At 39.9% G+C, this 24,819-nt stretch overlaps 1 protein-coding gene and 1 non-coding gene across 13 annotated transcripts in view; both read right to left on the minus strand.

Annotated features, from left to right (window-relative positions):
• Window positions 1-24,819, minus strand: part of CNTLN (centlein) — a 484,545-nt gene that overhangs the window by 146,346 nt on the left and 313,380 nt on the right. For all 12 annotated transcript variants that reach the window (XR_013541453.1, XR_013541452.1, XM_020797524.3 and 9 more), the window contains 3 exons: window positions 17,301-17,401; window positions 11,594-11,685; window positions 5,516-6,057 (listed from right to left, as the gene is read on the minus strand). Coding sequence is in view for 10 of the 12 variants with exons in the window: in XM_020797524.3 (XP_020653183.3) it covers window positions 5,516-6,057; window positions 11,594-11,685; window positions 17,301-17,401 (735 nt within the window). In the remaining 2 variants the exon portion in view is untranslated. The remainder of the gene's footprint in view (window positions 1-5,515; window positions 6,058-11,593; window positions 11,686-17,300; window positions 17,402-24,819) is intronic.
• On the minus strand, window positions 21,480-21,642 carry LOC140705336 (U1 spliceosomal RNA). Its single transcript, XR_012084753.1, has one exon. It is a non-coding gene; the product is annotated as a U1 spliceosomal RNA (small nuclear RNA).

Genomic DNA, 24,819 nt, shown 5'->3' on the forward strand with positions numbered 1-24,819 from the left:
ATAAATTGATATTACTGGTCACCTAATCCCCATCGACCATGTTGTCCTTCTGGATAGGCTGGCTGGGTTTGGAATTGGGGGCACCGCTTTACGGTGGTTCTCCTCCTTCTTGACTGACTGTGTCCAGAAGGGGATGCTGGGGGACAGTTGCTCTGTCCCATGGCGTTTATGTCATGGGGTTCCTCAGGGCTCGATGCTGTCTCCCACGTTGTTTAATATCTACATGGAACCACTGCGAGAGGTTATCAGGAGATTTGGGCTGAGGAGTCAGCAATATGCTAACGACACCCAGCTCAACCTCTCATTTTATACCAATCCCGGGGAGGCGGTTTCTGTGCTGAACTTGTGTCTGGAGCCGATAATAGACTGGATGAGGGTCAATAAATTGAAATTCAATCCAAACAAAACAGAACTGCTGTTAGTGGGGGCTTCACTGGACAGGCTGACGGGCCATTTCCCTGCCCTGAATGGGGCTGCACTCCCCCTAAGGGACAGGATCCACAGCATGGGGGTGCTCCTGGAACCTGACATAACTCTGGAAGCACAGGAGGACTTGGTGGCCAGGTGTGCCTACCTTCAGCTGCAAAAATTATACCAGCTATGGTCCTACCTGGATGAGCAGAGTCTCATGACAGTTACATGAGACTCTGCTCATCCAGAGCAGAGTCATTCATTACATGGAATGTAAGATCTATGAACCTTGGTAAGCTGGATGTGGTCAAACAGGAGATGGCAAGAATAAACATTGACATCCTGGGCACCAGTGAACTAAAATGGATGGGAATGGGTGAATTCAATTCAGACGATTATCATATCTACTATTGTCGGCAAGAATCCCATAGAAGAAATGGAGTAGCCCTCATAGTCAACAAAAGAGTGGGAAAAGCTGTACTGGGATATAATCTCAAAAATGACAGAATGATTTCAATACGAATCCAAGGCAGACCTTTCAACATCATAGTAATCCAAGTTTATGCACCAACCACTGGTGCTAAAGAGGCTGAAATTGACCAATACTATGAAGATTTACAATACTTTCTAGAACTGACACCAAATAAAGATATTCTTCTCATTCTAGGCGATTGGAATGCTAAAGTAGGAAGTCAAGAGATAAATAGGAACAACAGGTATGTTTGGCCTTAGAGTTCAAAATGAAGCAGGGCAAAGGCTAATAGAGTTTTGACAAAAGAACAAACTGGTCATCACAAAGACTCTTTACCAACAACAAAAGAGGCAACTCTACACATGGACATCACCAGATGGGCAATACTGAAATCAGTCAGCAAAAACAAGACCTTGAGCTGATTGTGGCTCAGGTATAATCTAAACCAAATCCCTTATGAATACATACTGGAAGTGAAGAACAGATTTAAGGAACTCGATTTGGTGGACAGAGTGCCTGAAGAACTATGGATGGAGGCTCGTGATATTGTACAGGAGGCAGCAACAAAAACCATCCAAAAGAAAAGGAAATGCAAGAAAGCAAAGTGGCTGTCCAACGAGGCCTTACAAATAGCAGAGAAGAGAAGGGAAACGAGACGCAAGGGAGATAAAGGAAAGTTACAGAAAATTGAATGCAGACTTCCAAAGAACAGCAAGGAGAGACAAGAGGGGCTTCTTAAATGAACAGTGCAAAGAAATAGAGGAAAATAATAGAAAGGGAAAAAACCAGAGATCGGTTCAAGAAACTTTTTTTTGTGCAAAGATGGACATAATAAAAGCCAAAAATGGGAGGGACCTCACAGAAGCAGAAGACATCAAGAAGAGGTGGCAAGAATACACAGAGGAATTATACCAGGAAGATCTGGATGTCCCAGACAACCCAGATAGTGTGGTTGAGCCAGACATCCTGGAGAGTGAAGTCAAGTGGGTCTTAGAAAGCTTGGCTAACAAGTCCAGTGGAGGTGATGGCATTCCAGTTGAACTATTTAAAATCTTAAAAGATGCCGCTGTTAAGGTGCTACACTCAATATGCCAGCAAGATTGGAAAATGCAGCAGTGGCCAGAGGATTGGAAATGATCAGTCTACATCCCAATCCCAAAGAAGCACAGTGCCAACGAATGCTCCAACCACCGTACAACTGCACTCATCTCCCACGCTAGCAAGGTTATGCTCAAAATCCTGCAAGGTAGGCTTCAGCAGTATGTGGACTGAGAACTCCCAGAAGTACAAGCTGGATTCCGAAGGGGCAGAGGAACTAGAGACCAAGTTGCTAACATGCACTGGCTTATGGAGAAAGCCAGAGAGTTCCAGAAAAACATCTACTTCTGTTTCATTGACTATGCAAAAGCCTTTGACTGTGTGGACCACAACAAACTATGGCAAGTTCTTAAAGAAATGGAAGTGCCTGACCACCTTACCTATCTCCTGAGAAATCTATGCGTGGGACAGGAAGCAACAGTTAGAACTGGATATGGAACAACTGATTGGTTCAAAACTGGGAAAGGAGTACGACAAGGCTGTATATTGTCTCCCTGCTTATTTAACTTATATGCAGAATACATCATGCAAAAGGCATGGCTGGATGAATCCCAAACCGGAATCAAGATTGCCGGAAGAAATATTAACAATCTCATATATACAGATTATACCACTCTGATTGCAGAAAGTAAGGAGGAATTAAAGAATCTCTTAATGAGGGTGAAAGAGGCGAGCGCAAAAAATGGTCTGAAGCTCAACATCAAAAAAACCAAGATCATGGCCACTGGTCCCATCACCTCCTAGCAAATAGAAGGGGAAGATATGGAGGCAGTGACAGATTTTACCTTCTTGGACTCCACGATCACTGCAGATGGTGACAGCAGCCAAAAAATTAAAAAATGACTGCTTCTTGGGAGGAAAGCGATGGCAAACCTAGACAACATCTTAAAAAGCAGAGACATCCCCGTGCCGAGAAAGATCTGCATAATCAAAACTATGGTTTTTCCAGTAGCGATGTATGGAAGTGAGAGCTGGACCATAAAGAAGGCTGACTGCTGAAAAATGGATGCTTTTGAATTGTGGTGCTGGAGGAGACTCTTGAGAGTCCCCTGCAAAGAGAACAAACCTATCCATTTTGAAGGAAATAAACCCCGAGTGCTCAATGGAAGGACAGATGCTGAAGCTGAGGCTCCAATACTTCGGCCATCTCGTGAGAAGACCCTGGAAAAAACTCTGATGATGGGAGAGTGTGAAGGCAAGAGGAGAAGGGGACAACAGGGGACAAGATGGTTGGACAGTGTTACCGAAGCTACCAACATGAATTTGACCCGACTCCAGGAGGCAGTGGAAGACAGGAGGGCCTGGCGTGCTCTGGTCCATGGGGTCACGAAGAGTCGGACATGACTTCACAACTAAATGACAACAAAACCAGTTGCTGCCCAGGCCCAATTCAAAGTGCTTGTTTTGACATATAAAGCCCTAAACAGCTTGGGACCTGGAGACCTGAAGGACCACCTCCTTCCATATGAACCTACCCAGTAATTATGATCTAGCCAGGGAACCCTCCTGAAAGAGCCATTCCTCAAAGAGGTAAGAGGGATGGCTTCTAGACAAAGGGCTTTTTGACAGCTGCCCCCAGACTATGGAATGCCCTCCTAAGGAAGCTTCATCTGGTGCCGACGTCGATGACATCTTGGCACCAGGTCAAAACCTTCCTGTTCCACAAGGTTTTTAATTGAAATAATATCAAGTGTGGGTCCTGATGGCAATTTTTAGAGCATTGAATTTTTATTTGTATTTTAATTTTTAATATTTTTATTGTATTCAAATTGTTGTAAGCCCGCCATTTATTTATTTAGTTTATATGCCACCCCCACTACCCAAAGCCGCTCTTTGCGTAGTGTGGGCAGCACATAAGCTAGCTAGCTAGCTAGCTAGCTAAATAAATAAATAAATAAATAAATAAATAAATAAATAAATAAATAAATGTGGCACAGTTGGGGAAAGTTCAATGTGTATTGTGTTTAGTCAATATTGAATTTATATTTTAGTTTTAATTTTGTTATTTGTAATTTTTCTTTTATAAATTATTAAAAAATAAATACATTTTTTAAAAGTACTGCTGCCACTTTTTATTAGAGTGGTTATTTGATAGAATCTGAAGCTGACCACTATAATTATGTTGTAGAATAAATCTGAAAGCTACAGAATGAACACAAAGAAAAGTAACTGCATTCAAGGAAGGCTGGAAGAACCCTAATATTTCAAAAAATATGAAGCTAAAGGGAAACCAGTAGGGCAGAATCCAGCTGTCAACCCTGTAAAGGAGATTTGAGGAGGGCTCAAGAGATTAGAGGGAGGAGGTGGGGACAGTCAAAAGCAATCCTTCCTGCTGGAGGACACTCACTAAGTCATGCACCAGGAGATGGAAACTGGCTGGATCCTATTCTGCATGAAGAACTTTACAGATAAAACAACAAACCACATTACCAGAAAACAGGTTTCTAAAAACATTTTTAAAGCTGGTAATTTAGACTTTATCTCATCCAAGTCGAGTGGAATCAGATCCAAAATGAATTAATTTGTCTGAATACCATGAGCACTATCCAATTTGACTTCATGTATTTTTAGATTGCTGCCAGTACTTATCTTAAATAATGCAAAACAGTCCTACAAATTGGTTCAATTTTACAACATTGGTAAGTTTTATTTTTTCACACATGAGTTTTACTCTCTCAAGAAACTTGGGAATTCTCCTGGCACTGTGCACAGTGCCCTAAAGCTCAGTGGACCAACTCTAAAAGCTGATCATTTTTGTTCTGATATATGGATTATATATATAATGAAACCAGGTGGGAAAGCGAGGAATTTTACTTCAACTGGCCTCTTGCATTTTGTGGAAACATCCTAATGTGGCATCCTTTCTGGTCTGACAGTGGTGTTTGCTGATGACTTTGCATCTATACACTTATATACAGTAGTTAATAGTATTTACCTTTAAATAACTAATTTTCAGCTGTCATTCAATTAAGTTAGTACAATGGCTGTACAACATGAAATATATGCGATAATTAGTGAGGATGGTCCTTAATTTAAAGGATGTTAAACAGCTTGTAGATATCTGGTTGCAAGCTGAAAGGGGTCATTCAAAATTTATCTAACTAAATTAAGGGGGGAAATGTTTCTCCTCCAGGGTTGGCATGTCACAAGATAACTAAATGGACTTTGCAGGCTTGCCTGGGAATCCTTAGCTGTCAGTGGTGAATATGCAAAGGGCCAGCAAATTAAATCAACCTGCCAAACTGTCAATTTCAAGCCTAATGACTGCATGAAAATAGCATCACTGGAAGAAATCAAGCATTGCTTCTTTTGGGTTTCCTGGCACCTATTCAAATACTCATGCAGTTGTGGCTAATTTTGCATGCAAATTTCAGTCAATAAACTCAGAACAAGACCTCCCAAGATATTTCAAAGGCTCTGACAGTATTTTTTCTGAATACCAAATCGACAGTAGTTGAAATTCAATCTCTATTTGCTAGTGCTTTACATATGCACAGTGTCCCCTCTACACAGCTAAGTTAATGAGAGCCATACCTGCTTTCAGTCATATCTTCCCAGCCATCCTTACTGAAGTTCTCAAATACACTGCTTGTAACCTTGATGGACTGATTGAGAAGAGACTGGTGATGTTGCACTAAACTCTTTTTCTTTCCTGTTTTCAACTTAACTTTGGCAGTGGCACTCTTACATCTCCATTGCCCATGGGCTGCTTCACCTGTGGCTGCAGAGCCCACTCTCTTTGCTCTGTCCAGGGAGCTCTGCAATTGTTTCACTTTACTCTGCAGATCTTCATTTTCATTTCTCAATGAGTCTGCTTCTGCTACTTGCCTCTTCAGAGAGGTGACCTCTCTCTCCAGCCCATCTATCATTAAGTGAAGCTCTGCTTTGTCCTTCCCTAGTTCTGTGATTTTTTCCAGCAGTGTCTCCAGCTCCTTCTCTTTGGCCTCTGTTTCCTCTTGGTGCTGTTTAAGCAATGCTTTCAGATCACTTTTATCCTTAATTAATACTTTATTAACTTCTTTCATTGTTCTGGATTCTTTCTCAAAACTCTTTATCCTTCTTTCCAGTTGCAACACCTAATAAGTCAAAAATACATTTCACCTTTAACCTTTTACATTTTAGTCATTCTGTCCATTATGTCGTAATGTCTTATATCAAAATAAAATTACATTCAATACAAGGACAAAATCTATTTAAAGTACTTAATTGAAAAATAATTCCAAGGTAGGGTAGATGAATACATTTGGACTGCAATAATGCATCTGTTACAGAAAGGGCAGATGGTACAAGAAGTTAAAATCCTTGACAAAGTGACACAGAAGTCTAAGTGGTAAGACATTAAGCAATACATTTCAAACATTCATTTAGGATTACAACTTATCAATATAAGTCAGAAACAAAATAAAATAAAAAATACAAAAACATTGTGGCACCTTAAAAAATTAACTGCTATATTTTAATGTGAGCTTTCGTGGATTTCCTCAGACCAAGTCTTCATTTTTTTTGCCTGATATGCTAGCACAGACTAACACAGGTATCTCCTCTATAACTAAATTTATGAATAGTTATAATTTTCGTGATTTTTCAGTATATCTGTAAAAGCTGATGGATTTTTGAATTTAGTTTAAAAAATTCTGTTCCAGTGAAAAGATGCTCTCCCAAACAGGCCCAGTACAAAGAAAATTAAAATCAGTTGACAAAATAGTCCAATTCTGTTGAAACCACACTAGAATTCATATCCCACACATTACACCACTATTACTGTCATTTCAGCACATTACTTAAGTTCAGAATAGTGTTCAAATGTGGAACATTGCTGGCCTTACTGCAGTTCCTTTTTGAGTTGAAAAAAAGATCAGTTTTGACTGTGAGAAAGAATCTACATCTTATCAGTAGAGCTTAGAAAGTATAGTGCTTGTATGTTCAAGGCAGTTCCTCTCAACACACTTTATGCTTCAGAAATTATTAATTATTAATATTTAAATAAAGGCAGTGAAAGATGTATGGTATAAACTTTTCTATTATATCTCTTAAGAAATCTGATCATTATGTTGTTAATGTAAAGAAAAAATACAAACAATGTACTGTATTAAATTTTTACAGTGGATATTACAAGTCTGGTTTTGATGAAGATCCGACTTTGAAAAGCATTTGTCATAGTAAGTCAAAGATGTTATGTATGTCAGCACTTGCAGTTTGAAAGAAGAGGCACCATACCTAATGTCAGTTATTATATTATGGGATTGCTACTGTTCTTAGCCATAGTTACTTCCCACCATAACCTAGCCATCTACATTTATGGAGGACATCGAGCAAGTCATTGCTTTGCTCTCAACCTGGGCAGTCCATATTATTTTGGTTATGATTCCATGCTCCAGTGCTGGGAGTTTTCTATCAGTTATTTATGCCAAATTATCCTGCATCACAAACTACTCCTAGGCAAGATGCTTGATGACTTTTAAAGTTGTAAAATAGATTTTTCTTTATTTAGTGGAGGACTAAATCATTTACAGTAGCTGAAAGACACCAATGAGTGTCTTCCATGTTTGTACCCTATGCTCTCATGTCAACACTTTATATCCTTGGAGATAGAAATTAGAGGGTTCCTGGCAAACAAAATTACTCTGAAAACACAGATGATAGCTGTGACATCTTCTACTGTATTCCTCAAATTATTTCAGTTACACACTTTACCTTAAGATAAATGAATGTGAGCATTTTCTGTTCTATGTTATTACTTCAACATGGTATTTGTCATTCAGTAATAACGAGATGACAGCCTTCATTACCTGACCATATGGCAAGTTTTAGAAGTATACGCGATCACATCATCTGCTATGAATTACTGTACTTCCTACAAGCTAATTCATAAACGTAAGATAAATGGACACAATTCTACTGATACTAAGTCACACAAGATCCTGCCTATTCAATATAAGCAGACTTCTGAAACGTCTGCTTATGTTGCTCAAGAAATAGTCAGATAGCAAAGCAGAAAGATTCTTTGAAGGATGTTTTCTGGAACAAACAAAGCATATGGTATAACAGAGTCTCTTAAGTGAACAGCTGTTAACAGGCAGAATTATCTGAACAAACAAATACCACTTCTAGAAATGTAAAAAGAAAAGCAAAGAATCCATCCCTGCCCTGTTTTTTGGTGAACATTCCCATCCCTAGGACCAAATTTCAGCCACCCAAGAGCATTTCTGCTGAAAATAGTAATTCAAAATTGTGATTTTTCTGCTTCTGGAGGCCTTCTCAGCAGTGCTTTCCATTTCTGTAGCCTAGGATTCCCTAAGCCCCAACCCCAAAACAAGAAGTGTTTATTGGTTCATTTTAAAAAATAGCTCTGAACTGCCATGTTTGGAGTTCATGAAGCCTGTGGAGGTAACTGGGGGAAGAAAACTTTGCTTAGCCCAATTAAGAAGAAGAAGAAGAAGACAACGACAACGACGACAACAGCTATTCTGCAGTGTTTTCCACTCTTGAAAGTTGATACACACTTCATATAAGAAACATTTCTATTTAGAGCAGGGATAGGCAAGATGTGTTGATCCAGATGTTGTTGGGCTTTAACTTGTTTCAGTCTCAGGCAAGGTACAGTCATGGCCGAAAATAATGGCACCCTTGCAATTCTGTCAGAAAATGCAACCTTTCTCTCAGAAAATTGGTGCAGTTGCAAATGTTTTTTTATACTCACGTGTTCATTTCTTTGGTTTGCATTGAAAGAACACACACACAAACAGAGAAGAAAAGTCAAATCTGATACAATTTCACACAGAAACCCAAAAATGCACTGGCCAACATTATTGGCACCCTTAACTTAATATTTGGTAGCACCACCTTTGGAAAAAATAACTGAAATCAATCACTTCCTGTAACCATGAATGAGTTTCTTACACCTCTCTACTGGAATGTTGAACCACTCTTCTTTTGCAAACTGCTCCAGGGCAGATTTGAAGGATGCCTTCTCCCAACTGCTGTTTTGAGATCTCTTCACAGGTGTTCTATGGGATTTGAATCTGAATTCATTGCTGGCCATTTCAGAACTCTCCAGCACTTTGTTTGTAATCATTTGTGAGTGTTTTTTGAAGTCTGTTTTGGGTCACTGTCCTGCTGGAAGACCCATGACCCCTGGTGAAGACACACCTTTCTGACACTGGCCACTGCACTGTGCCCCAAAATTCTTTGGTAATCATCGGATTTCATGATACCGTTCACACAGTCAAGGCATCCAGTGCCAGAAGCAGCAAAGCAACCCCAAAACATCTTTAAACCTCCACCATGTTTGACTGTCGGGACTGTGTTCTTTTCTTTGAATGCCTCATTTCTTTTTCTGTAAACAATCCCATGATGTCCTTGACCAAAAAGGTCTACTTTTATCTCATCTGTCCACAGTACGTTCTCCTAGAAGGATTGTGGTTTTGTCACATACGTTTTGGCATACTTCAGTCTTGCTTTTTTATGCCTTTGTGTCAGCAGTGGTGTCATCTTGGGTCTCCTACCCTTTTCATTTAGGATAGTGCGAGCTGACACTGTTGTATCCTGTGTCTGCAGATTAGCTTGAATTTCTTTGGAAGTTAATCTAGTTTCTGTATCCACCATTCAAACAACCCTTCCTTGTAATTTTTCAGTAATTTTGCTCTTCTGTCCATATCCAGGCAGATTAGCTACAGTGCCATGGACTGTAAACCTCTTGATGATATTGCGCCCAGTGGACAAAGGGAAATTAAGATCTCTGGAGATGGACTTGTAGCCTTGAGATTGTCAATGTTTTTCCACAATTTTTTTCTCTGCAATCCACAACGACTCTTTACGCTTCATTCTTTTCTCCATGCTGTGTTACATACAACACAAGGGTTGAGTCAACTTTTATCCATCTTAACTGATTGCAAGTGTGATTATTCTATTGCCCACACCTCTTACTTGCGACTAGTGTGTCTAAATACAAATTGAAGGAGCATCACATGCTTGAAAAGCAATTATTTCTTACAATTTAGACAGGGTGCCAATAATTTTGGCCAGTGCATTTTTGGATTTCTGTGTGGAATTGTATCAGATTGGACTTTTCTTCTCTGTTTTGTTTTTTTTTTGTATTGCTCCAACACAAACTAAAGAAATGAACATGTGAGTATCAAAACATTTGCAACTGCACCAACTTTCTGAGAGAAGGGTTGCATTTTCTGACAGACTTGCAAAGGTGCCAATATTTTTGGCCATGACTGTATGTTGGGAATTCCTATACAGTCACAGTATCTTAGCATGATTGTTGTGAGGTTAAAGTTGGGAGAAGAGTATCTTGAGCTTCTTGCAGAAAAGGAAGAACATAAATGTAACAAATACTGAACAGACAGAAAAATCAACAGACAGATGAAACTTAGAATGACCCATTTTTTGGGAAGGCTTAACCATTTTTGTCTTCTCGAGATCCGATGGTTGTTGTAGGTTTTTCAGGCTGTTTCGATGTGTTCTGGAGGTTTTTCTTCCTAATGTTTTGCCAGTCTCTGTTGCCAGCATCTTCAGAGGACAGGACCTAGAACTCCGTGTTCTGGTGTAGTGTGTGGGATTGTTGAGTATTTGTAGCTCTGGGATCAGTTTTTTGTTATTTTCAGGAGACTGGGTGTTTCCTGTGATCAGGGTGTTTATTTGTTATGGATGTTTTGTTGTGGTAAGGAGGGAGATGATCTGTCACTGTGACTGATGGGTGTTGTTAGCTAGTCTTTTGTGTGCAGTGATCATCAGTCCTTGTGGCTGGGTAGTTTTGCTCAGGAAAGTCATTTTTAGACTTTCTTCTTTTTTGTTGAAGCTGTGCTGGTGTTTGTGGATTTCAATGGCTTCCCTGTGTAGTCTAACACCTGGAAAAATCGGCATTAGCTGAACATGTCCTGAAAGAAGCTGGACATGAAATCCTATTTCGAAAACAGAAGTACTGGACAAGACCAGCAATCATTATGTTAGACTACACAGGGAAGCCACTGAAATCAACAAACGCCAGCGCAGTGTTTAACCATCTTAACCATTTTTCTCCAAGTGTCAGTGTTCTATTCTGGTGGCGCATTGGTCCCTTTAAAGTTTTTAATTATTTCATTCATATACTTTTCACTGCAGTAGCAATTCTCTTACCACATACTCTTGTAGAGGTTTGTGAATGAACCAGTGGCATTTTTTTTAAAAGATCAAACCAGTGACACCTCAAAATATACATTGCGCTATTTGGTACTGCAAAGTTATTTGTTCACACACAACAGAAGCACATTCCAATTAGTTTTGCTCAGGAAAAAAAATGCCACCAGGGCTGTATATATACTGTTGTGCAGTATAAAACAACAATGAAACCACAGAAAAATTACTGAAGTCCATAAAAGCAAATATATGCTTCTATTTATATCACAAACATTTTTAGATTGCTCTGCCTTGCTTTGTCTCTTTAAATACTTATATATTGATTTCTGACCCAATTTTGGCAGTTAGGGTTATTTTGAATTATAGAAGATAATTGAAAAGATAAGAACACATGGCTTACATTCATCAGTTCTGTCTTTTAACATATGATCCCTTACACTGAAATTGAGATTTAACTTGCTGGGCTAAATATCTTACACCTTAGGGTACCTTTTGTAATGTCTGAGCTGACGTTTCTTTCACATTCTTCTTGGGAGTACTGCTCTTGACTCCATTCTCTTCACCAAGGCCAAAGAGAAGCTCTGGAAGAGGCAACAAATAATATATTGTGACCAAGTTCCCTCTACGTCAGGTGCGCACTAATGTGTGCACGTCTCTGCCTTCCTGCAGACAGCTCTTTTCCTCTTTCATGCAGAGATCATATTAGGTTTCGGTCACGACAGAACCCTGCACATGGGTGGAGTTGCATGTGCACACAGGAGCAAAATTATGTGTGAGAGAGGCAGAGCCCCGCCCAGCGGTGCTAAAAATTAGAAGGTTGACAGTGACAGTAAAACAGTATTAAAGCATTTTACAGAAATTGGTTCATTAGGAAAGTTACAAATAACTTGGTCTACTTTGTTGTCAAGCTGTTTGGTCAGTCTCAGATGGGCAACCTCTTTTCAAACTCTTATGTGACACAATTACTATTACATGTATCATCACCATGTTTTTTCCCCAGTACAAGCTTTTCAAAGGTACAATAGATCTTCAGGTTAAAGATGCAGTACTTTTATTCCCATCTTCGTTCTTTTATGCACTATTCCCTCTGTGCCTCAAAAAGCAAATTCACTTTCTTTTTATCTACACAGTCACTAGCAGTTTTGTTCTCTGGGTCTTATCCCCTGCCAGGAGGATCAGAGTGATCGGTGAACAAAGCAAACAGAAACAGAATTAGGGTGGACAGAACTTTAAACTCTCTTTTTTGCAAGGTGAAAGATCAGGTACTTTACAGAATAAATCACACGTCATTCCACTGAAATGTTCAAGATTCATAGCAATTAGAAACTCCAGCAACCAACAATAGCCCATGATTCCACATACCAGTGTGAAGAACATTTCTCCACCAATGGCTCCTGCTCCTTCCTCTCTCCGCTAGTGTAGTACCTCAAAATTGTTTTTTTTTACAATGTGCTATCTAGTTTGCAAAAAACACAACAATATAGGCTCTATGTGTTATCTGCAGAGAGGTAGCCTCTTAAAACTATAGCCATTGTCTTACTTTTATGGAAGAGCAGCAATATTTTCCAGCACCTTTTATGTGGTTTGTGAGCATGGGCCGGCAATAGCCAGGACCACATGGGGAATCACACACAGGTGTAGTTTGCCATAAGGTTAGTCACTTACTGAGTGCAACAGTAAATCACATCTTGCACATCTCAGTGTGCAATCTCAGATATGAGTTGGAACTGTTATCAATCCTTGCATCCTATGAAATATAACACTGAAATGCTTTTCCACGTTCACACATTTATCTACCATTCTTCAAGCATGTGTCAACCACATGCTTCAAGGAATCTAGTGTTTATGTGTACTCACAGACACAATCACACACATGTGTGTGACCAGGTTATACCTATACTACAACTGTAAAATGAATTTTAAAATGTTAGATGAAAGAAATGCACGGCAGCAAGAAAGCTCAAATGTAAACAATGTTTTTTTAAATTTAAACAAGTCATTCCTCCTTAGAGTAGGATAAAAGTTTGCTTTGGAAGCATCACTGAAAACCACACGTGGACCACGGCAGGTCAGTAAAGAACTTTCTGTTCACACACAAAACAGCAGTAGAAGAAAAGTGTGCTATTCTCTGAAGGTTAGCAATCCTCTTGGCATAAAACAGTGACTAACCATGTTTGTTAGAGTGAATTAGACCTTTCTTTTGTCTTTGGAAGATGTCATGGCCAATTAAAACTTCTGTATTCATGAAATAAATGGAGCACTACTCTAAAGATAATAGAAACTGAAAAAAGTAAAATTGTGCAGCGGGGGAATATGTACCTTTACCTAGATATTAATCTATTACTCCCATGTTAGTTCCAAGCATAGTCCCTTGGCACAGTGGTACTGCATATATTTTCTACTTCCTTTAAGTAACATGCAGTGGTAATACATAGATGCTTTTCATCTTTTTGTAAATATTCACTCATTTGAATGTCAATTGTAGTTTTTACATCAACATTTACTTTTGAGGTTTTTTTGTTCAGTTGTTAATAATAAACTGATCAAAGCACTCAGTGTTAATCTTATAACATGATTAGATGTAAGAATTACAACTACCCTATCTATGGCAATGCACATCTAAAACATTGAACTCAATCAAAGATGGTTTAAATATTTCCCTGAGATTCAAAATATCAGTAAGTTAGAATGCAACACATGAGAGAACCACATCTCTGAAAACATTCATTCCTACCAAACAAACCTAGTTGTTCTAAATGTTGTAGATTGTGCAGATACTGACACAACAATTAATAGATGTCTCCAATAATTTTAAATTATAAAGCAAATAAGTATTTGTAGAGTTCACTGTCCCCTTAGAGGAGTGCCCTTACTCCAGCTAGTCCAGCAATGATAATGAGGATACCCTTCTTTTTCCCACATTTTTCTTCCCCTGACAGACTGCAGTGCTAGAGGGATTAGGTATGAGACTGTCAGTCTGAAACTTGCTGTGTTGGTAAGGAAGAGGTTCTTCTTCTCTACTTCTGAAATACAGTTGTTTAATGCAGGAAGATCAGTTGTTATCATTTAAATCTCCATAAAATGCATGTGGGTAACCAAGGTTCCCTTGAAGCCACCCACATCCGACTCCGTATCCCTCTGCAGGGTTTTCTTCCTCATCCACAAAGCAATGATGTTCAACCCATTTGGTTCTGGGTTGTGACAGAATCCTGCGTGGGGGGGGCAGAGTTGTGCATGCACATGGGAGGGGGAGAGAGAGGGCAGAGCCCCACCCAGTGGGGCTGAAAATTAGAGGGTATGGTTGTCTGCAACTATAACCTTCCCTACTTGCAGGAACCTTTTATAAGCTGATGGGGGATAGAGTGGACCAATCCCTCTTTTCTCATGCACCATCGGTGGTACAACGTGCAGCTCCCCCTACCCCAATATTTTGTATGCCTGGAAAGTTCACAGCTATGTGTTCAGCCATTTTAGTTTGGGGTTGTTGCCTTTTATCTTTTTTTATCAACAAACACCTATACTTCCACGTATTTAAACATTCCATAACAATGTAGAAACACTATCTTGTTCCTGTGTGGCCTTGTTTTGCTCCCAAGCTGATCAGTTTAATCCATGATTACCCAGAATTCCATCCATTACTGAATGTGGGATTGTGGGAATTTTACTTTAACACATTTGGAAGACATCAAAATAGGGGAGTCTGCACTAACCACATTCTTCTGTCCAGTAACATGAAGACCCTGTCTGTGTTCTTGAGATCTAACAGTGATGGTTTTCAGCCCCTTTAGTTCAGGTCATGATGGAATCTCGCACGGGGTGTGTATGTGGGGAACTGAAAATTAGAAAGAATTTTGCACTTAGTCTTCTTTTTAATAAGAAATATGGTTTCATAAAAATTTGAGAATAACAGTGAACTAGAACAAAGACACAAAAAGTATCAGTATGTTTTGTTTGGGGACAGCTACTGAATAGTGGCTCAATAATTAAAGCAAATGCGGTTCAGAAAAAAACCCTTTTTCTTCATCAATTTGAAAGTGCAAAACTGTGCTAAGAAGACAGTATGCCAAAGGGTAAGTAAAAGTGCAAATGTGTGTAAACTGTAGCATAAATCCTGCTATACATATAGTATGTTTGGTGTCAGCCAGTGTAGTGCCCCAGATACACAGCTGGACTGGGACCTAGGAAACACGACTTTAAATCCCCACTCAGCCAGGGAAACTCAAAGGGAAAAGACAGCACTGATATTAAATATCAGTCACCATATAGAGTTGCCATCAGTTGGAATTTATTAACTCTCAATTATAATCCAGCAATGATGCTCCAAACAAAACATAGAAATATGGTTGAATGTGCAAAATTGCACTTCAAATGGTATTCCTAAACTACAGCTTTCCCTAAGAACCACGAGTTTCAGACATGGAATGTCTTTTCACCATGATGACATTAGCACTTCTACTGTAGGTGATTCAGTGCAGTACTAGAAATTATTGTACTATAATGGTAAAAAACACAGAAAGACACACAGTGATGGCACAACAATGGTGGGACACTACAAGTTCTCTAAGACAGAGGTCCCTAACACCCGGTCTGCAGCCCAATGCCGGCCCATGGCCTTGGTAGGATCGGGCCGCGGAGATAGAGCTCCTGCCCCCCCATGCACTTCCCACACACACGCCCACCCACATGCACAGCCAGCCCACCTGCACGCATAGGTGCCCCGTCCAACTGCGAGTGTACTCCACCTATCCGCACATGAGCAGGAGCGTGCCCCGGCCACCTGTGAGCATGCCCCACCCACCCATGCACGCACGAGTGCACCCTGCTCACCCATGAGCACAGGGGATGCCCCTCCATCGATCCCATCACCCCAACAGGTTCATGGTTCAGAAAAGGTTGGGGATCACTGCTGTAAGACATCCTCATCAGCAGAGTCTACTGCTGACTTCCAGCCTCAAGGGTGGATGTTGAGGAATTTGTTGTACTTGTCGACCTCCCTTCTGTTCTTCCTGGCAGTATTCAGTTTAAAGTCTTTCTGACGTTAAAGTCCTTCTTCTTCACATCACATTCTTCCAAATTCTTGCGTCCTGCACTTAGCATTCCTGCTCTGTTGCTGCTCCAGGGGTGTCTTCCAGTCAGGGATATTTGCAAGTCTTTGGATTCAAGTCCGAGTCTTCAGTCCCAAGTCCCAAGTTTGAGTCTAAGTCTTTGGTACCAACTCCCAAGTCCCAAGCTCCAAGTTTGAATCCCTATTAAAAATAAGCTTTTTACTCTAGAAGAAGGGTCTCCAAAGTATAGCCTGTGGGCCACATCTGGACTGCCTGGCCTTTTATCCGTCCTGTGGGTGGGATTGCAGGCATGCAGGAGTACATGTGTGCATATGGGTGAAAGTGGGGGCACGTTGGAGTGTGTGCGTGCGCATGCATACATGCGCATTCCTTTAGCCCTCAAAAATATCAAAAATACATTATGTGGCCCTCTGTGTGAAAAGTCTGGAGACCCTGCTCTAGAAAAAAGGGAGGTGATGGATAGGTTCTGAGTCACGATTCAGGTTTCAGTCTTAAGATTAAACCCTTCAGAAGCACAGCAACATCGAACGCGTACACACAGTGATAAAAGTAAATTTAAAAAGAGTTACAGTTGCATACACAAAAGGAGAAACATTTCTTATGGAGTTGCAATCAAAATGCAATGTAGTTATATCTTTACTACAGGTAAAGGGAACTATAAATTTAATCATACAAGAAATATCTAATTATTTATAATGAGTCCAAATGTTAGAATTATATTTATCACAAGGAACTCAGGGAACATGTTTAGCCTCGGAACCACACAGCCATTCAGAGATCACACTAAGCATGGCGAGTCCAAACCTTGAATTTCTGGATTCTGATTTGCCATTACCAACAATCATACAATAAATTTATCTGTGTTTCGACAAAATCTGTGAACTTAAAATCATGTTTGACAAATTATACTCAGGAAGCATATTATGAAGTGCATTTTGAGGGAAGTCTGGTTTCACATGATAGATATCTGAACTGACAAACAACATGGTTATTATTCCCTTCCAGCCATAACCAGACCATATATACCAAGGTGAACACAAAAACCTAAATGTTGAAAAGGTGGAGAATTAAAATAGACAAGCAGATCTAAAACTATTTTTGAGTTCTAATTACATCTTGATTCAGTTTACCTTCTTGTTTTTGTTGTAGGCACATACTCAGTTCTTGTATTGCGGCTTTATCCCTACGTGTGTATATTTTCATCTGATCAAATTCCTCTTCTAAATTAAATCTAGAAAAAAACACAATGAATTGAATACGTTACAGAGAGAATGCAAAAAAAATGTAATGCGACATACATTACAAAACAATTTCTGAATAAAAAACATGACAACAGGCCCTTAATTATCTGGCTACAATATGGCTGGCAGTAACAAACCTTCCTTCCTGTACCCCAGAGTTACCTTCCAGCACCCCCAAAATGCTGATGTGCAGGATATATACTGGTGTGAGGGACTGGTGGATGGCAGCATGAATACCATTCATGGCAGGCACCTCCAACTTTTCTCCCTCAGTCCCACACACAATATTATTACTTATCACTTATTAGATTCTCCTTAGTTTCTGTGTAGCATTTTCAAAGGAGTTTGAAGGGATGCTGTGAGGAAGATGGAACCGGGATGTCCACTTCTGCCAGTCCTTCTGCTGTTGTTATCATCATGTGCCACCAAGTTGCCTCTGACCCATGACAAAACTATGAACCAGTGATCACCAAAACATCCTATCCTTAATTGCTCTGCTCAGCTCTTATAAACTCAAGCCTGTGGCTTCCTCAAAGAAGTCAGCCCATCTCGTATTTGCTCTTCTTTTCCCACTGCTGTTCACCTTTCCCACCATTATTATCTTTTTCAGAAAATCCTACTTTCTCATAATGTACCCAAAGTACGACAGTCTCAATCTCAACATTTTTGCCCCTCCAGGGATACTTCAGGCTTGATTTGATCTAGGATCCACTTTTTCATCTTTCTGGCAGTCCAGAAAGTCTCTTCAAGAACTACATTTCAAGCAAATCATTTTTTTTCCTGTCAGCTTTCTTAACTGTTCAGCCTTTGCACCCCATACATGGTGATCAGAAATACAAGAGAGTGGAGATCTTTGTCTTGGTCTCAGTAACAAATCCTTACACTAGATGGTTTCTATCTAATTCCTTCACTGCTGCACTTCCTAGTGTCAGTCTTCCTCAGTTTCTTGTCTGCAGTGTCCATCGGGATTGAGGACTGAACCAAGGTATACAAAATCTCTAATTAATTCAATTTCTTCATTGTCAACTCCTACTCATTTCTAAACTTTAATCCAACCCTTTATTAATACTTAAGTATTTTACAGATGCTTATTGGTGTTTCCATAAGGTTGGCATAACTTGCTAACCAGGGACGTTGGCAAGTCTTTGGTACCAAAGCTCAAGTCTTTGGTACCAAAGCTCAAGTCAAGTCCCAAGTCTTTGGTCCCAAGTCCCAAGTCCGAGTCTCAGATCCCTATGCAAAATAATTCCCCCCCCCCAGAAAAAATGGGATCCCTATGTGGAGGCCTGAGGCTTGTGAACCACCCACTTTTGTTCCTCTCTGGTCTTCCACTGAAAACTTTTTAAAAAGTTTTTAAAATCGTTAAAAAGAATCTTGCTTCACTTATCTTTTAAACAACTCTATTTTCAGGCAGCAGAAAGAAGGAAACTGCCCTGCAGTAAGAGAGAGAGAGAGAGAGAGAGAGAGAGAGAGAGAGAGAGAGAGAGAGAGAGAGAGAGAGATTGACTGAGTGGGGGGAGGGAGTCTGCTTCTCAGGGATCAGGTGGGTGGAGTTGCTGCTAAACCTCTGCTGTCTGAGTTGTTTCTCCAAGTTTTTGCATCATTTTGCAGAAAGAAAGAGTCTGTGTGTCTTGCAGGAGAACAGCTCAAGAGGAAAAGAAGTCACACTCCTGTATATACTCTCTTGCAAAATGATGCAAAAACCTGCAGACACACTGACCAGGTCCTGGAGAAGCAGCCTCCCTCTCTCCCTCAATCTCTCTCTCTCTCTCTCTCTCTCTCTCTCTCTCACACACACACACACACACACACACACACACACACACAGAGAGAGAGAGAGAGAGAGAGAGAGAGAGAGAGAGAGAGAGAGAGAGAGAGAGAGAGAGAGAGAGAGAGAGAGAGAGAGAGAGATTGAGGAGCTTGAACAAAGGAGAGGGAGTCATGTGTAAACTTGAAGCAGCTTCAGCAGTGCAATTTCCCTCTGCAGGATTCTAGCCAGAAAACCCAGCAGTTTAAAAGATAAGTAAAGCAAGATTTTTAAAAAACTAAAACAATAGGGACTCGACTCGGGGAAAAGGCTCCGAGTCATGAGTTGAGTCCAAGTCATTTAAATTAAAAACAACAATAAGTAAAGTGCAAGTTGAGTCTCTGGTGTGACTTAAATGAGACTGAACAGCAAGTCTGTTCAATCTCATTTAAGTCACACCAGACTGAAGTCCCCATCCCTGTTGCTAATTGACAAGGTGTCAAGGCACATCTTAGTCAAATTCCTGGTCAGGTGCTCAGTTGTACAACCAAGATAACACCTCATCCTTTAGCTACAATTATCCACAGCAGGTTATAAGAACACTTATAGGATTCTAGCCATTGACTTTAACACCTGGATGATGCAAGTGTTTCTCTTCTATCAGCGTATGTAATGATCATGAGAAAGTTTAGCTTTTACACTCTAAGTTAAAACACACACCTACCCTAGCTTTACATACCTTTCTATCTGACAATTTGGAAAACTGAAAATTGGACTTTTGGTACTTGCTTTGAAGAAGTGGAAATTACCTACAAAAGCTTGCCTATTGTATATATTTTTATTTTTTATTAGTGGCCTATAAACATATTTAATGTTACAGCAGCACACTTTCAAGACTGAATATTAACAGCAGTTATAATTTAATGCATGTATGTGCATTAAAACACCATCTTAATAGCATTTATGCAGACATTTTAATTCTATCTTTGAAATCTTATATATTTAAAAGAAGATGTATCTTTTACATGAAAGTAAGAAATAATCAGTATCAAGCCTCTTTATTGTACTTTTTCAGCTAGGCACAAGATGTTTCCTCAACTTGAACAAACTGTCTTTTTCCAGTAAAATCATCTATTTTACAAATAATTTTACAAATTTAAATAGTTTACGTTATTGGTTAATCCAAAAAGTTTGAGATGCACATGGTTTTCCCCGCAAACTATATATTTTTGGTAAAATCATGTTCCACACAAAAGTCCAAAGACTTGCAATTTAAACCCTTTGTTTCACACCAAATTTGGCATAAATGTAAAAATGGTCACTGATTCTAGGAATATGCAGCTGTTCCAAACCATCATCAGTATTTGTTTTATATTTCTTTTTCAATGAGAAAAAAACAGTACTTTACACACACAAAAATTTCTTTTTCTTCATGACTGATCTGTCACTCTGCCACTGGAGATTTCCAGGAGACCTAGAGTACATAAACAATCCTTAGATTTCCCTATTATCCTAAAAACTATGTTTGCCATTAATTCTGTATGAACATCTACATTCTGTTTTAATCTGGGGAAAAGAAATATATCAATATCAACCACTAAATGGGCAGGGTATAAATCTAAATAAATAGTTTTTTTTTTTTAAAGGATGTTTAAATTCCTTTAGAACTCTTCATCAGGCTAGCACAGCAAAACTTGAAACTGGAAGGGATGGGAGAAAGCGACACAAAAGTTCTCAATTCCTTCTGGTCAGATGTTATATCTATAGGACAGACCTGGGCAAAGTGCAGCCCGAGGGCCACATACGGCCCGCGAGCCACTCCTGTACGGCCTGCGGACAGTTTTGAACATCAAAACCATTTATAGCTTTTTGTCTAAAGTTGATCAGTTGCTTATCTTTAATATATCACAAAAAAACCTCTTTAGTATTTGTGAAGATTAACAAGTTTAAAATAAAAAGAATCATAACATCACTATTTCATTTTACCGTATTTTTTTGCTCCATAAGATGCACTTTCCCCCCCCAAATAGAGGGGGGAAGTACATGCGTCTTATGGAGCGAATACAGTAAAAAAAGGGCTCAGCCACCACCACCCAGAAGCCTCCTACCGTCATGCTGGGAGGCCTCTGAACTAGCACCAGAGGGTGCTTGCTGTGGCAGCCACAGTGGACCCCACCACTCTTCCATCTGCACTGCTGGCTTTCCAGTATCTGCCTCCTGGAAAACCAACAGGGCCAGCAGGCCTATAGCAGCAAATTTAAATGGCAGAGGGCAGTGAAAATAGCCAAGGACCAAAGGGGAAAGAGTGAGTCTAGAAAGACCAGGGGAAAACACAAATGCAGTCCCCCCTACCACAAATTAGGCAGTTGATTTTCCCACATTTGGGGAAATCACAGGGATCAACATATCCAAAGTGCAATGGATAAGCCTTACCCTGGGAAAACCACTTTTATGATCATGGTATCTCCCCTGCCAGATATGAGTTGGAGTGGCCCATGCACCTCCTGCCCCTTTCTGTGCCCTGCCTTCCAAAGGCATGGTGACCCTCGGCTGCACCTCCTGCTCAGAACAGGGCTGCACAGCCCCAGGCCCTCAAGAGGCCAGGAGAGCTCTTCAGTGTTTTGGGGTGCCCCGCAGGACCCCCATCAGGGGCTGGGTATTCCTCCCATAATCCTCCAGGGCACAGGTATTAGCATATCTGCGTGCTTGCATCACCCAGTTGGCTTCTCTATTGGAGAAGCAAAGCAGGAAGATTCTCTTTCCCTTCACCTTCTGCGGAGAAGTTAGACAATGTGACGAGCCAGATGTGTGGAGAAGCAGAGAGAGAGAGAGAGAGAGAGGAACAAAAGCTTCTAAAACAAATTGCCAGTAAGTTTAATAGGCCTGAGAATGGCGAGGGGAAGAGAGCCTGCTGGATGGGGGAAAGGTGGCTAGAATAACTGTCTGTAGTTCAGAGCTTGGCAGGAAGCTGCATCACTTCCTCATAAATTAAGCCTAAATAGAAGTAATTTTGCAGATATTTAAAACATTAAGGGACCTGAGGGGGAGGCTAATGTGTATTGTTAGCCAAATTTCATTCTGAGGCACAGAATGATTAAAAAGGCACTGAGCACATGCAGAATAAAGTTCAAAAGAGAAACCAGCGACCTAACACTCCTTTCCTTAATATATTACCACTAGGGCTACAGGTTTTATTTGGTGTATTAGCTTACCACAGTTTTTATGGACTCATCAGGAGCAATGCAATTTGAATTGCAGAGGGCAGATTTGAATCACAGATGTGAGTATGTCCAAGTAAAGCTTTGAAATCTTGAAAATTGGTTTAAGAACCCAACATTTCATAAATAGCAAGAAGATGTTACTCATTTCACATGTACACACACACAACTGGAAACAGAAATTTTAGTAGTCTTTTTGTGTTAACAAAAGCTGCATGGTGTCGCTCCCTCTGTTTTTATTGGTTTTTCTTAATCGTTGTTGTTCTACAATATTGCTGGTAGATTTTATCTTTTCATTGTGATTCCCAGCTACTGTATTTTATCCTATTGTAGTCTCTAAAATTGGACAACCATCTGTCAGATCTGCTCTGATTTGGATTCCTGCACTGAACCAGGGGTTGGAATTGATGGCCTTAGAGGCCCCTTCCAACTCCATTATTCTATGATTCTGTGCTGCTTTGATATTATATTTGTAAAAGGAAGTAGGCAGTAGATGTGGTGATGAATAAGTGGCACATTTTTCTTGTAAAGTACAGGAACTCAGTCTACCAGTGCAAGGATGATAAAGCAGAAAAGGCTAGCATATAAAATTCCTTTTAAACTAGAGGTAGTAAAATATGCTAAGGAGCATGGAAACAGAGCAGTGGAGAGACATTTTGGGCCTCCTCCATCTGAAAAAATGATTAGAGAGTAGAGGAAACAGGAGGATCAGCTGCAAAAAGCTGATAAAGGTAAGCACACTTTCCGTGGACATGCTGCAAAGTGGCCAGAGTTGGAGGTGGACATGAAAGAATGGATCATACATCAGCGGAATAATGGCTTCTCTGTCTCGACAAAAATGTTCATATTTGAAGAAAACGCATTTCCACAGAGAAAGGCATTCAGGATTTTACAGGATTACCATCATGGTGCTACAGATTTATGAGGCGATGTGGTCTTACTATGTGGACCAAAACTAGAATTGTGCAAAAAATGCCAAAAGAATATGAATCTAAAATTCTATCCTTTCATAAATTTGTTATTGATGCTAGGAAGAAAAATGGCTTTGAAATTGGCCAGATTGTGAATATGGATGAAGTCCCGCTAACCTTTGATGTGCCATCTAATAGGACTGTAGATCTGAAGGGTGCCAAAACCATCAGTGTGAAAATTTCAGGGCATGAGAAGACCCATTACACAACTGTGTTATCCTGCTGTGCCGATTGCACCAAATTGCCACCCATGTTGATTTTCAAAAGGAAAACATTTCCAAAAGAAGTGATTCCGCAAGGAGTTGTTGTACATGTACATGAGAAAGGATGGATGGATGAAAATGGAATGAGAATATGGGTTGAAAAGGTGTGGTTCAAACGTCCTGGAGGACTAAAATTAGATGCGTCTTAAGGTCAGGTGCATCTTATGGCGCGAAAAATACGGTAGTTTTAAGTAAAGTTGGTTCAGCCCCCGAACACAGTTCAGATTTTTCATGTGGGCCCCCTATAGAAATTAATTGCTCACCCCTGCTATAGGAGCTACAAATACTTATGCTCCAAAATAGAGATCACAAGCTTGAAGAGCCAGCTTGAGATACAGTGTTAAAGTATTTAGACTCAACTACTTATCCTTAGCTTTATAGACTAAAAAGGCTTGTAGGCATTTATCCAACTCTTCATTCAACTTCTACTTCACTTTGCACCTTCTGTCACTAAAAAAATCCCCAGAACAGGAGAACTGCGCCTCCAGGGAGCACAACTCTCCTTGCTTTAATCATCCCCTCAGAACTAATTTTAACAACAATAAAACTAAGAAAATCAAACTGTTTCCCCCTTTAAACCACAAATGTAAACAAATACTCTCAACCTGGAATGACTATTTCTCTGTTCAGGGTGAGGGTCCAAAACAGTCCTGGGCTCAGAAAACTCACCGCCAGAATTCACACACTCCTAATTCATGTTACCAATATTTTTTTTTCATTTGCATTTGAGGTTCAATTCATATAAAAAAGATGAAAATTAAAATAGATATGATGCCATTCAGTAGCAAGTTTGTTATATTCCCTCTTCTTATTTGTAATACATAGCTATGTAAATGACTGATGTAACATCGCCACTTTGAGATGGTTTAGATACAGTGGCCACTGGGACTAAGCCCTTGGGAAACAATACTTGCTATCTACTTCTCTTTTCTAAAGCATTCTAATCCCCTTCCTGTCTTTCAATTTTGGACAGGGTACATTTCCTTGGTATCCAAACCAAGGAGTTTTAATTATGTTGCCCACCAATCTAGGATTCGAAGCCAGGACTACATGATGGGTTCAAGTTACGTTTTGAACAGGAAATACAAAGCATACTTTGCTGGTTCAGATAAAGCGGTAAAGCATTATTTTTCCAAACCAAAGCAAGAAGAGTTCTGACAATGTATAATTCAAACACCCAGACTCAGTTGCTTTGAAAGTTATATCAGC

The sequence above is a fragment of the Pogona vitticeps genome, chromosome 2 (genome assembly GCF_051106095.1).
Source record: "Pogona vitticeps strain Pit_001003342236 chromosome 2, PviZW2.1, whole genome shotgun sequence".
NCBI lineage: Eukaryota > Metazoa > Chordata > Lepidosauria > Squamata > Agamidae > Pogona > Pogona vitticeps.